Source organism: Crinia signifera, chromosome 6 (genome assembly GCF_055691185.1).
Source record: "Crinia signifera chromosome 6, ASM5569118v1, whole genome shotgun sequence".
NCBI classification, from domain to species: Eukaryota; Metazoa; Chordata; class Amphibia; order Anura; family Myobatrachidae; genus Crinia; species Crinia signifera.
In genome coordinates, this window is record NC_139222.1 from 202,948,505 (window position 1) to 202,963,471 (window position 14,967).

General features: G+C 47.0%; 1 protein-coding gene across 5 annotated transcripts in view; it reads right to left on the bottom strand.

The window, feature by feature from the left end:
• Positions 1 to 14,967, bottom strand: part of TOM1L1 (target of myb1 like 1 membrane trafficking protein) — a 163,014-nt gene that overhangs the window by 23,564 nt on the left and 124,483 nt on the right. For all 5 annotated transcript variants that reach the window (XM_083148655.1, XM_083148651.1, XM_083148650.1 and 2 more), the window contains exon 12: positions 4,100 to 4,160. In XM_083148655.1, the coding sequence (XP_083004781.1) occupies positions 4,100 to 4,160 (61 nt within the window). The remainder of the gene's footprint in view (positions 1 to 4,099; positions 4,161 to 14,967) is intronic.

Genomic DNA, 14,967 nt, shown 5'->3' on the forward strand with positions numbered 1-14,967 from the left:
TGGCCGAAGCATTACTCCCTGGCCTGTCAGCCCAGGCAGGGATCCTGGGGGACCACAAAAGGGGTCCCCCAGGATGAACCCTGTCTGAGCTGAAGCCTGGGGCTGTCCCCACTGTCCCAGGGAGGTGGGCACTGGGATTGGTGTAAAAATTAGATTTAACTATTGGGTTCTGCAGTGGAGCTATGAGTCCCAGCAAGCCTCCCCCGAATACTGGTGCTTGGAGAACCAAAAGTCCCAGCATGGGGGGCATTAATGGCTATGCTGGGACTCATAGTTCCACAGCAGAACCAACAGCGAAATAGAAAGACACTCACAGAAAAATAGTATAACTTGCTTATCTACAGTATTTTGACCCAAAGCATCGGTCTCCTTCTCCAGTACAATCCTATTTTGGGTACCTGTAGGAGGAAATTATACTTATACGTGGTCCAATGGCATGGATTGGTCCTCTTAAGGTGTGTACACACGGGTGCAATTTCATGTAAAATCGCTGGGAATATGGTCGCTGAGCGACCATATTGATTTGGATAAATCGCCAGCTGCGCGCTTCCGTGTGCACTGCCTAATGGTCGCTGGTCGCAGGAGCATGCTCCTGCGACCAGCAGCTTTCCCCGGCGATCGCTGTGCCGGAAGGTCAGCGCCGGGGAGATCAGCGTTGATCTTCCCAGCCCCGTGCCGCTGCTCCCTCCCTCCTCCCATCAAAGTGACAGCAGCAGCGTCTGCTGCTGCTGCTGCGCTCCCCCTCCGCCGCGTAGCAGTGTCTCCTTTTCATCGCTGATAAAAAGGAGACACTGAGCAATATGATTGCTGGGGATATATTGCTAGCAATATATCCCCAGCAATCATATTACCCCATGTGTACACAGCATTATTTCCATTGTAGCATCACCGTACTTGCCCAAAAAAATCCAAAAAACTAGCACCCGTACCAGGGAAAACTTGGCACTTAATTGGCCGCTAGGCAACCAATAGTGCACTTCGGGGTGAGAAGCACCAAATTTAAACATTCCATTCATTGCTTTTCACCGTTCGTGCTGGGAACAGGTACTCATTTTTTTGTACATGGATGCCTACAGGGAAAGAAGAGGATACGATCCACACCATAGAAGCTGGTAAGTATCGTTTCCTCTTACAGGCACCCAACAAAAAAATTATATTGGAGAATGCGCACATAGAGTGTTAGGGGTGCACAGGCACCCCCTAATGCCATGCCCACCCTTATATACTTTTGATTTTTAGAACTGGTATTCCATTATCCATTGTCAGATCACTACATACCTGCGTCATCCATATATGTTTATGACTTTATTTGCATGTACTGTTACACAGAGTAATTAGAAGATTAAAACTGAACTAGACAGAAGATTATGGTGTGGCTGAGAGTCGTTTATATTGTAGCAAGTGCGAATACGTCTGATTGGTGGTGCTAGACACACCCAATGGGTGTGTACGACACCCCCTAATTAAATGTGCTGCGCATGCCTATGGACAGATGTGTGTGTGTGTAAAGTTATACTATTTTGCTTTGTGTGTGTTTTTATTTGGTTATTGTTTCTGCTGTGGAACTAAGAGTCCCAGCCTAGCCATTAATGCCCTGCATGCTGTGACTTGCAGTTCTCCAAGTCCAAGTATTCGGGGGAAGCTTGCTGTGACTCATATCTTGGAGTCAATGTTTATGTGCTGCACTAGGGAAGCTGACCATAAGCGGGATGCTGGAGACAATATAACAGCAGCTACAGCAGGTGGAATTAACCAGATAATGTGGTAGTAACAATAGCAGCAACAGGATGAGGTTCACTGTAGCAGGTACTCTGGAGCCTTGGAGTCAGTCTCTGGGAAACTCCCACGAGAATGATGACTCGTGGGAGTCAGAGGTTCAGAGTTGACGCCTGTGTCGACTAGGGAGTTGAAGATGGGGATGGCCCTCTAAGACCAACAGCAAACTCTGCTGGGAGATGCTGGAGTGCTCTATCCTCTTCCCTATACTTGCGGCTCCCCCCGCGAGGCCACGCCCCCATCTTGCCGCTATGGGGGCATGACCCAGAGGCTCTGTGAGCCTCTAGCCATGCCCCCAGCCCCCTGGCTGCAGGAATAGACGCTGTGCGCATGCGCACAGCGTTTATTCCCCGCTGCTTAGCAGCTGACAGGGGGGACTCCCAACAGCCCCCCCACACCGCGGGACACTGCCGCCCGCGGGTGGGACAGCGGGACAGGTCCTGACAATCGGGACTGTCCCGATAAAATCGGGACTGTTGGGAAGTATGGGATTACTTGAATACACCTGGATCATGTGACCAGTGCTGAAGCCAGGGAGCCTCACAGGAGCTTAATCAAGGAGGAATGCTGAGCAGCTGCAGCAGCAGCAGCATGGACATAGACAAGCCTGGAACATTGGAAATCAGAAAACAAATGTAAACCAAGTCAGGTTTGTGACATCCAGGACAGACTCTTTGAGCCTGGGCTTGTTACGGCCATAAGTAGTTTATTATTATTTTACACTGCAGCCTGCACAGATCAGTCTAAAGCCAAATACGCATGGAAAATTAGTTGTATTTTCCAGGCATATTTTCGCTACAATTACCGGCCGGTAAGTAAATTAGGAATTACCATTCGACTGAATGGTGATTCCTACTTGTATTCTTTTGATGGCATATGCATTCATATTCCTGATAAGGAATACAAATACGCCTGTTAAAATAATACAAATACTTAATAAAACATATACAACAGGCATGTCCAACGTTGGCCCTCCAGATGTTGTGAAACTACACATCCCAGCATTGCCACAGTTTTGCTATTAGAGAATGCTAAAACTATTGCAAAGCATACTGGGATGTGTAGTTTCAAAACATCTGGAGGGCCAACGTTGGACATGCCTGATATACAACATCAACACTTTTTTCGCATATGGGATAACTACATTAACCCCCAACCTCCAGACACAATACGCCAAATACGAATCTGTCTCCCTCCTCCAAACATTTCTGGTACAGCCACGTAATGCCCTCCTGAGCACGGTATAGTTCCCTACAAATAATGTCACCAACTATCCCTCTACTCCAATACGCTGATGGTTGGTTTATATTACCTCCTGGAGCTCGGCGCAAGCTCTTCTCCTCTTTCATCCCTCTTTATTCCCTCCTTTTTCTTCAACCCTATCATCTAAGCTCCTTGTCCCTTTCCCTAGTGCCTAATACTTTCACCCTTTCTCAGTCAATTCATGTTTACCCCCTTTCTAGTTTTTGTTTCCAATTCTATACTCTGATTTACTAGATCACTTGCCATTAACACATGACACAACTTGTCATGCAGACTCAATTATTAAAGTATATCTATGCTTACAAATTCCAAATGTTGAGTTCTACCTTTAATAACATAAATGAAAAAAAAAAATTGTTAACTCTGCTTCGGTTGGAAAGAAGACGCTTATTTTTCTATTACCCCCATGATGTAGTCGTTGATCTATTCGTAAATGTGGATATGGACAACGTAGCTGCTCAGACAAATACCCAAGCACTCATTTATCCACTGGGACTCTTTAAACTGCCGATACTACATCCTCGGAAACTGTTTGATAGGCAAAAACTGCAGATGACATTCTTGTGTTGACTGTTTTTATAAAGCTTATTGCATGCAATGTGTCTTTGTACTCCATGTTATATTTTACTATGTAAACGTTATGACACCGAATAAAAATTTATGATTATTAAAAAAAATAATAATAATAATACAAATAGGTGTATTTTAGGCATAGTAAATGTCCAAAATAAGTGTAGGCAATTGTATTTCCATACGACTGCCTACGAATATGCCTATTTCAGGCGTATTAGCCATAGTAAATTTCCCCCTATCTGTCAGAGCTGCAGAAGTGCTCATGGACATTACAGATTTTTTTTCTATGCCTCAGTTATTTAATGAGTATACACATTAAATACAGTTTGTGCAAATCTGGAATGAATTGCCACTTTTACTGTAGCATTGGGATAGCTACCTTCTCAAGCAGTAAGGGATGTGGGGAACATGTATTACAAGGAGAAATGTATCCCTTTGGACTGGAATTCCATTTTAAAAACTTTATTGTTTGATTAAATAGACTTACATTGTCATACAGACTCCTGGGAGGAAGCTCCGGTAGCTGACTCTGTACACCAAATGCAAACCTAGTAGCAAATTGACAGAAAATAAGTGAGTAACAAAATCATTTTATACAGTACTTCTTTCAAACATGGTATCACATATAGTTGTGCTACAGTAATCAAACCATACAAATTATTTACATTTGAATCGAACATACCGTAATTTATCATCATCATTTTTTATATATAACACTGGGGAACATTTACTCTGTTGCCAGGAATTTATTTTAGAGTTCATTTGGATTAATTTTGAACTCCATGAGAATGCCATGAATATTTTTCAATTGTCTCTAGTTTTTTAGATATGTATATGTATGAGTTATGTGTCTCAAATGTGACTACCAGTTACGTTATTACAAATAAAACAAATTCTTGTTCTTGTTGAACGAAGGTACAGTAGTTGTTAAAACCCAAAACTAAATTGATTCTGGAAGCATTAATTATATTAATCTATCTGAATTGATCAATGTTACTGTATATTAAAAGCATTACAAACTAAGTGGGTGTTGCATTGCAGGTCGACAATGTCTAGGTCAAAAACAAAAATGGTCAACACATTAAAAGAACTACATGAATTTTTCACTCTTTTTAAGTGTCATTGTCGACACTTGAGCCTTGTGGACCCACAATTAATGTTATGCTTCACTCACCATGCTTCAGGCAAGGTGACTTGCTCCACTACTGATGAACTCGGCACACTTTACCATTCCCTATTGAAGTCCACCTGGATGGTAAAGTCAGTGGCGTATATACCAAGGGAGCAGGGGGAGCAGCTGTTATGGGCCCTGGCTGTCCGAGGGGCCCACAGTTTCCCCTGCACCCAGTCACACTTCTGAACTGCCAAGCCAGAGCCAGCAGAGGCCACAGCAAACTTACGGGAGGGGGAGAGGTGTTAAATGACAGTCTTAGGGGGCAAGTCACCTGAGTCCCCCAGCCAGTCATTACAGCTGCAGCAGGACCACATGTCATTGTCAGCAATGAACAGTGATCATACAGAGAGGAGTGGAAGCAGGGGGCTAATCAGAGCTCTGCCAGGCCAGCAGCATAAGGTAAGAGAAGGGGATGCAGTAGCGCACGCAGGGTGGGTTTCTGAGTACCCATAAACCCCCACAGGAGTCTAAGGACCCAGGCTTAAAGCTGAGGGTCCCCTCTTTCCATGGGTACAAGAATTTTAAAAATCGGCCCTTGGGAACCGGAGTTATCTGACTTCAAAGTAGTGGTCCCCATCCAAGCCTGTTAATTGCTCTTTCCAGTCAGATGTTTCAGGTTCCGTCGTCTGACTTAGAGTTTTTCTGAGGGTATATTCCAAAAGCTGAGACTCTCCCCCTTTTGATGGACACCAGTAGCTTGTCTCTACTATTCCCAGAACCAGAGATATCAGCCTTCCAGCAGCTGGTTACTGCTCCAGCTCCACACACCTGGTATGTAGTTTTATTTTTTCGTTGGCAGATTGCTCTGCCTCCTGAATTCTGATCCCCTAGTGCCCAATAGCATTTGGTAGGTGGGATTCCATTAAAATCTAAGAAATCTATTTCCAGGAACTGGAGATATCTGCAGTCAAGCAAGCTGTCCTCCCACCAGAAAATTATGAATAATAAGCCCACTCCACTATACATCCCTCCTCTGCATATTAAACATCCTCTACCACCCTGGAAGTTATGTATCAGGGCACCTTCATTCAGCCCAATGTCCCATTCTCCCACCCCATCTCCCACCATCTCTGCAGTAAAGGGGTAATTAGTGGAAATTACTGATCCAGGCTTTACATGCTGAGCGGTTGATATAATACCCCCTATCACCCGCGGGACATCAAAGCTTCCCCCACCCCTACCGCTGCAGGATCGGTAGGGGCCCCAATACATTGCTATGCCCAGGGGTCTACACCGCTGTTATATTTATATGTGTGTGTGTGTGTGTGTGTATATATATATATATATATATTTTTTTTTTATTATTATTATTTATATACATTTGGTCTATCTGTAATACTTTAACTGACCCGGCATATACTGGGTCACCTAAGTGTCCATCTCCGTGCTTTGCTCCGCCCCTCTGGAAACCCCCTTCTGAAAATCCTGCATTTGCCCCTGGGATGGAGGAGCAAGTGCTACTAGTACTACAGTGTGTGCCCACCCTGCAAAGTGAGAGGGGGGGGGGGATGAGCACTGTAATGTCTGTGTATATTTCTGTATGTTTGTTTAAGTGCATGACTATGTGTGTGTGTGTGTGTGTATTAGTGTCTGACTGTATGGGTGACATTCTATGGGATGAGATTTTTAGACTTTTGCGAATTTTCTCGCAAAAACGGCCGAAATCGCATTTTTTTACATTTTCGCATATTTAATGAGCTCCGAAAATGTGAAAAAAAAATGCGATTTTTGGCAACAAGTTGGACACACTGGAAATGGGATGGCTGCTTTTCGCAGCACATCGCATCCAGATGTTTTCACATGGAAAAGTATACAAATCGCATATTTAATGGTATGCGATTTGTATAAAGTGTGACTATAATTCGCCTAAAAATCAGACCAGGTTCTGATGGGCGAATTAGCCAAAAACCTGCACAGATCGCAATGTTCTGTGCAGGTTTCTGGTAAAAAAAAAAAAATAAACAGTTAAAAAAAAAAAAAAACCGAGCGCGGGGTCCCCCGCCCAAGCATAACCAGCCCCGGGCTCATTGAGCCGGTGCTGGTGACATCAAATCAGGGTCCCCGACAAATAGGGGTCCCCTTAATTTAATGAAACCAGCACCAGGCTAAAGGTCCGGCGCTGGTTCCCAAAATACGGGGGACAAAATGACTAGGGGTCCCCCGTATTTTAAGAACCAGCACCGGACCCAACCAGCCAGCAGGGTAATGCCACAGCCGGGGGACACTTATTATATAAGGTCCCACGGCCAAAGCATTATCCCCGTGGCTGGTCAGCATGGGCAGGGGTCCTGGGGAAGTGGGGACCCCCCCAATGAAGTGGTCCCCCCCCTCCAGGACTTACCAGCCCATGCTGAAAGTCCGGGGCTGTCCCCGATGCCCCTGGGCGGTGGGCATCGGGCTGATGGATTGTGTAAAAAAAAAGAAGATAAACTATTGTTTTCTACTGGCGAACTATGAGTCCCAGCAAGCCTACCCCGCATGCTGGGACTTGGAGAACCACAAGTCCCAGCATGCGGGGCATTAAAGGGCCCGCTGGCACTTGTAGTTCTACAGTACAAAAAATAGTTAAATAAAACACACTGACACCCTGAAAAATAAAAGTTTAATACATACACAGCCCACACACACTGATACTTACCTACCTTGAGCCCGTAGGTCGGTCCCTGGATCCTGGGTCCGGGCTCCGGGGCTCCAGGGCAGAAGAGTCCGGTTCCGGGGCCTTGGTCCTGGTTCCGGGGCTGGTCTTGGGGCTCCGGGGCTCCAGGGCAGAAGAGTCCGGTTCCGGGGTCTTGGTCCTGGTTCCGGGGCTGGTCTTGGGGTTCCGGGGCTCCAGGGCAGAAGAGTCCGGTTCCGGGGCCTTGGTCCTGGTTCCGGGGCTTGTCCTGGGGTTCCGGGGCTGTTCCGGGGTCCAGGATCCGATGAAGTCCACAGGGGTACCTGAGGAAGGAAATCCTACTCACCTGGTCCCCGGCGACGACATCGGCATCCTCTCCGGCAGACGCGCTGCTCCCGGCTGCTGTGGTACCCGCTCTCGGACTGAAGAGGCGCAGAGATGTTCATCTTCCGCGCCTCTTCTCAGAATGATTCCATTGGCCGGCTAGCGGCCAATCAGGAGCCGAGAAAGTTTCCCCCGGCTGTGGCATTACCCTGCTGGCTGGTTGTGTCCGGTGCTGGTTCTTAAAATACGGGGGACCCCTAGTCATTTTGTCCCCCGTATTTTGGGAACCAGCGCCGGACCTTGAGCCTGGTGCTGGTTTTATAAAATCCAGGGAACCCCAACTTGATTGTTCCTTTGATTTTATGATACCAGCACCGGCTTTTTGAGCCCGGGGCTGGTAATGCTTAGGAGGGGGACCGCACGCCAGTTTTTTATTTAAATTTCTTTTTTAACTATTTTTTTACAGCAGAAGCATGCACAGATCTCAATGATCTGTGCATGTTTCTGCCTAACTCGCCAGTCAGAAGCTGGTCTATTTTTTTTGCGATTTTTTTTAAGCTCCCATATGCGACTTTAGAACTCGCATCCTATTACATATGCGAGTTCTATAGTTTACTATGGGAAAACATCTGGATGCGATTTTCAGTGTGCCTGAAAATCGCATCTTTAAAATGTGCGATTTCGCAGTAAAAAATGCGATTTTTTACCGCGACTCGCATCCTATTACATGTGCGATTTTTAGAAAAAATGCGATTTTGGTCAATTTTGACACAAAATCGCAAAAGTCTAAAAAACGCACCCTATTACATATCGGCCTATGTGTGTGTGTAACTGTAGGTGTGTGTAACTGTATGTGGGTGAATAAGTGTGTCCCTGCTGCTACACCCCCTCAAAGGTATTTTTAAACCAACTGCTAAACATTTGTCCTTAATAGAGCCCATACATGGTGCCATTTTGCCTTGTGATGCTATGCGTGCTGCTGCGCACATTACATCGCAAAGTACAAAGTATGTGCATGCAGTACTTTTTGCACTAGATCGCATCGCATCTAGGGCCTGATTCTGGTTCACTTTCAAAAGAAAATTCTCTTTCTAATGGACGAAATCAGGGACCTTATTCTGGTCCACATGCAATGCTGCAAAATTCTCAGTGTTGCATGTGGATGTAATGCCGCCCGCACGATTACCCACCCCCCCTCGCTCACCAAGTTCCCCCGCATGGCTGCGGGGGCCAAATCATTCGATGGTCAGCAACCATCACATGATATGGAAGGTGCACACAGATGTAAGACACCACTCTGGGAAGCACGTGGGCAGCTGACATCCGCCCCGCGTTTGCATGGGAACGCCCATGAAATGCTGGGCATACGCTCCACGCCCCCCACCTGCACTGCTAGGTGGAAATGGGATGGCATGATAGCAGTTCGCCGTGCTCGCTCGCAACCAGCATCTGCACATGCACATAAATGCTCATGCGCAGACGCTAAACATCAGTCCTCTGTGCGAATGCGCGGGGGGCTGATGTGAGCAGAATAACCCTTGATGTGCACTGCAGGTAGTGTGATATATGTATGCATACATTAAATTGCCTATTTGAATTAGACTGGACCCTGTTAAAATGTAAATACCCCTCCAGGATGTAGGGAATGGACTATCCCAGCCAAATTGTGCTTTTTGCACTTTGTTAAATAAAGTTGCAGGTCAGAAAAAAAAACCAGGAAGTTGCTGGGCTCATGTGAGGAGAGAGAGTGGAGATGCACAGCACTGATGGTCAGACTGAGCACACAAAAGTTTGTGTGAATGAACACTCATGTAAGTTTGTGTGAATGGACACTTTAAGAAGCTGGGCAAACGGAATTCATCTTTAAGTAACCCTCTCCCAAACCCTCTCCCAAGAAAGACTGTCATGTTAAAAGACTGTATTGAATAACTCCAGAATTGCTCAGTGGCAGGGGGTGAAAGTATCATTGGCCCCTGTGATTACAGCTTATAGAAGAAGCAGCACCCTCCAAGTGGACATACCGGTAAGAGAACACAACCAATGTACACCTGTGGTTATCACATTTGGCGTCTGACGAACAGGATACGTACACTAAAAGCGGAGAAACCCCAACCCAGCATCATTCAAGATGTCGCAAGAAGAAGCTCAAGGAAATCCGCAAGCCATACGGGGCACGGACCAAGGAGATACATCTGGAGGAAGCAGCTCTACTGCATCGATACCGGCGATGATTAACATGCCATACTACTTTGGAGCACCGTGGCTCCCCACCTTTGCAGGAGAGACCAGATCGTCAGAACCCAGCGGATTCCGCGACTTCAGGGACCAGATGGAGATCCTATTTAACGTACACAGGCTGAATGAAAAACAGAAGATCGAAATCCTAATGGCGCAGTTGAAGGGGTTCGCCAAGAGAGAAGTAAAATCATGGCCAGCAGATCAGAAAGAATCAGCGACAGCGATATTGAACAAATTGGCAATGATCTTCGACGCTAAGACGCTATCAGAACTGAAGATGCAATTTTACGCACGGAAGCAACAACCACAGGAGACTTTACGAGAATTCGCAGTAGAACTGCATGAGGCGCTACAAGCCATCAAGGAGTGCGCCCCTACCGAAGCCGTAGAAGAGAATGAGATAATTACGAACCAGTTCCTGGATGGGATATATGATGAAAACACGAAGGGTCAACTCAAGATGCTACACCGACAGGAGGCACCCATAGGCTTTGCCAAATTCAAGGAACTGGCGGTCAAGGTTTTTGGGGACAAGCCTAGAAAAGGGAAAGTGGCTATGAATCCTGAAGTAGCTGTTTGGCAGCAATCCCAAGCCACCACTGCGAAGGACCCGATTGCAGAAATGAAAGAACAGATTGCTGACTTGACCCAAGGGATGACCGACCTCTGCCGAGAACTGAGAGCCCTGAAAGAAACCCCTTCCCAACAGAGATCATGGAGGACGGAAAGAGAATCCCGGTACAGTAATGACGGGAGGAATATTCCGTGGAACTCTCGTCGCCTCCCATCGGATCGGTTTGACAAACAGGGAAGGCCGATATGCAGGCGATGCCAGAAAAGCGTGCACATTGAGAGAGACTGTAGACAACCCGAACATTTAAACGAAGAACTCCCGAGGTCCAGGACCAACCGTCGGGAGAACCTTCAGCAATAGGTCCTGCACCCCAAGAATGGCTACCAAAGTATGTCGGGCAATGTCCTGTGATCGAGATTGAAATCAATGGAGTCACCATTCCAGCCTTGTTAGATACTGGATCCCAGGTCACCACTGTTCAATGGGTTGAATTTGCTAAGCACTGGAAAAAAGAAGAAATCCGGGCACCGCCGCCGGCGGGGCTGAACCTGTTAGCCAGCAACGGGCAGAATATTGACTGCTGTGGATATTGGGAGGCCGGGATCAAAATAGGACATGCTCAACTGCCCAAACAAGGGTGTCTGATTACGACCTTCGAAGATAAATGGCTACCGCCCGTAATAATCGGAATGAACGTCCTAAGAAATTGCCCTGAAGAACTAATCTCGACACTGACACAAGAACTGTTCAACCGACCTCAGACTGTGAGACGAATCATGCAATATACCATCTATGACCAGAAAAGCCAGGCGGGGAAGAAAGTGTTGGTTACGCAGGTACGAGGAACAGTCAAGTGGTTTAATGTCCGGAAGAGGTATGGCTTCATCAACAGGAGTGACACAAAAGATGACGTCTTTGTCCATCAGACAGCCATAAAGAGAAACAACCCACGGAAGTTGCTGTGCAGTGTTGGGAATGGCGAGATGGTGGAATTTGATGTGGTGGAAGGAGAAAAGGGTGCTGAAGCAGCCAATGTGACTGGCCCCGGCGGTGTACCGGTTAAAGGAAGCCGGTTTGCTCCCAACAGACGTCGGTTTCGCAGACTGTCCTACCATCCAGAAGTAGAGGATGCTGCAGAATCTGGTGGAGAAGGCATAAGTGCGAACCAAGCGAGTGAAGGGGAGAGAGTGGAGGAAGCGTTCCCTCAGCAGAGACCTGTCCAGCGCAGAAGTCCACCGCCATTCTTCCACCAACGACATTGTGGTAGGGGGAACAGTGCAGCGAATCAGGAGCTTAACACCCTCCCCGAGGGGACAGAAGTTATACAGACTGACGGGGTGAATGAGCATTGGCTTGAACTGGCTCAGAAAGTAGTGGAAGAAAGGATGGAGACAGCCCACCACCGACAAGGGACAAGTTATGGCCAGAATGCGAATGCCGCATCGTTCCGAGTGGGAGACCGAGTTTGGAAGATGGATGACCAACGGAGTAACGAGTTAGATCCCTTCTGGGAATCTGTACCCTACGTGATTGTCCACCTGCTTGCTACAGACGCTGGGGTATATGGGATAAGAAGAGATGGAGATGACCACCAAGTTCTCAAGATGGTACACAGAAACCAACTCGAGCTTTGCCGGGGCAGAATGAGTCTGGAGGATGGGGTACGAGACCGTACAGAAGAAGACGCAATACCACAAGTCACCTACCATCTTCTGCACGACCCAGTATACTTCCAACGCCTTGTGGGAGTACTCCAACAGCACGGTATGAAGTTGCCACAGAGAAGAGGAGAGGCCGAGGAAGAGGGGGTAGAACAGACGTCCGGCAGAGCTGTCCAGAGTATCAGAGGGGTCAAACCCCTCCGATTTAGAGAGTAATTGCAATGATGTACAATGTGAACTTATGGTCAAAGTATGTGTTATAATATCTTCCAGAAATACTGCGTTAATGTTTCATTATGTACATTTTGTATTGATATAAGAGAGAGACATGCAAAGTTGCATGAGGACATGCAAAATTTCAGAAGGGAAGAATGTGATATATGTATGCATACATTAAATTGCCTATTTGAATTAGACTGGACCCTGTTAAAATGTAAATACCCCTCCAGGATGTAGGGAATGGACTATCCCAGCCAAATTGTGCTTTTTGCACTTTGTTAAATAAAGTTGCAGGTCAGAAAAAAAAACCAGGAAGTTGCTGGGCTCATGTGAGGAGAGAGAGTGGAGATGCACAGCACTGATGGTCAGACTGAGCACACAAAAGTTTGTGTGAATGAACACTCATGTAAGTTTGTGTGAATGGACACTTTAAGAAGCTGGGCAAACGGAATTCATCTTTAAGTAACCCTCTCCCAAATCTCACCAGCCACACCAAGAAAGACTGTCATGTTAAAAGACTGTATTGAATAACTCCAGAATTGCTCAGTGGCAGGGGGTGAAAGTATCATTGGCCCCTGTGATTACAGCTTATAGAAGAAGCAGCACCCTCCAAGTGGACATACCGGTAAGAGAACACAACCAATGTACACCTGTGGTTATCACAGTAGGGCAGATGTAACACGTGCAGAGAGAGTTAGATTTGGGTGGGGTTTTTACTGCAAACTGATATCTATATTGCAGTGTAAGAATAAAGCAGCCAGTATTTTACCAGCACAGAAACAGAATGACTCCAACACAGAGCCGGCCTTTTCCAATTTGATGCCCTAGGCAAGATTTTTGTTGGCTCCCCCCAGCAGATGACCCCCCCCCCCCCCCCCACTCTCCACTTCCACCTCGCTGCATTTTTCCGGTGAGGTGGAAACAGCAAGTGCAGCCATGAGATAGGTGAGTCTCGCCCCCCCCCCCCCCGACCTATTGTAGTTAGGGAGATAAAAGAGAGAGGGAGTGAGCAAGAGAGAAAGTAGTGTGTGTGTGTGTAGGGAGTATATAAAGCCATGTGTGTGTAGGGGGTATATAAAGCCATGTGAGTGAGGAGGGGGGTATGAAAGCCATGTGTGTGAGGAGGGGGGGGGGGGGGGGGGGGTATGAAAGCCATGTGTATTTGTGAGAAAGGGGTATTTAAGCTGTGGTGTGTGTGTTTCTGACCACTCAAGTTCATACTCAACATTTGGTATTTATATTTTCCAGGTTCTTTGCTGCTATACTAGTCTATTTAAGCAGGTTACATGATATTTCATCTTGATGCCCCTTGGAACATCCCTACAAACGTCAAACCTTAATCATGACACACTTGCTGAATGTTATAAGTGTATTTCTTGCTGTTTTAATAATAATTTTTTATAATACCTGTATCTGTACCTGTTAACTATACAGTATGTAGCAAGTTCAGCATTTAGGGTGAACAAAACCTTCATACAAACATTATTCTGTCAGTGCAATAATAGACCCCAAATTGTGTATGTGAGTGTTACAGGTACTGTACTTGCCTATGGCATCCACATGACACTAGGGGAGAGGGTCTCCACTGAAGGAGGGCATCCCAGATACAGTAAATACCTCACAAAAAAGGAGCTGGAGGGTGTGGGATCGAGGCTTCTGCTGATCCTGTCTCCATTGTAACCAGCCGCAGCAGCAGTACCAGGGTGCACATTACCCCGGCACATAGCGGGGTGGCCGCTCATCAGTAGCCCTGCCCCACTGGGGGACGCGCACCCAGAGGGCGGACAACGGTTGTTGCTGGTAATAGGGCGGGCGGGTGATAATAGCGATGCATTCTAATACAAAACACACAGAGCACATCGCACCATGTGCAGGCATATTTAGGCTGCGGCCACACATTGCAGTGCAGCGGGTACAGTTCAGCGGGACATGCTGCGACACAAGGAGGCTATGTGTGGCCACACAGCGATGTGGCCGGATTCTGCAGAACAGAATCCGACAACTGCCGACCGCATTTCATGTGTAACACAGTGCAACACCACTACACTGTATGAACACATACATTGAAATGCTGTCCTCCAGCATGCTGCAGTAGGAACCTGCAGCTGCGACCCCACTGCAGCGGCCCCACTGTGTGCAGGCTCCTTGCGGCACAGCGTGTCCTGCTGTATGGGACCCGCTGTACCGCTATGTCTGGCTGCAGCCTAACCCCCGGGTTGGGCATTGGGTTGCAGTGGTTAGGTTCAGGCTGCGGTTAGGGAGGCTTAGGCTGCTGTATGGATGGGTTAGGGTGCTACGGAGCACCTGTCAGGATGTATTTGAATTTGGATGCTGGGATTGGTCTTTTGACCACCTGCAATTCAAATCCTGGATATGTAACCCATGTAGATAAATAGATAGATAAATGTTCTCCTCACACTTCATTTGTGGGATGTCCCAACAGCAAAGTTATCCTACTGCCTGTAACTTCAATGCGGCCTCTTGTGCAGCACTAGTCATACCCACTCTGGTGGAGACCTGAGTTAGGGGGCCCCTTAAAAAATGTGCTATG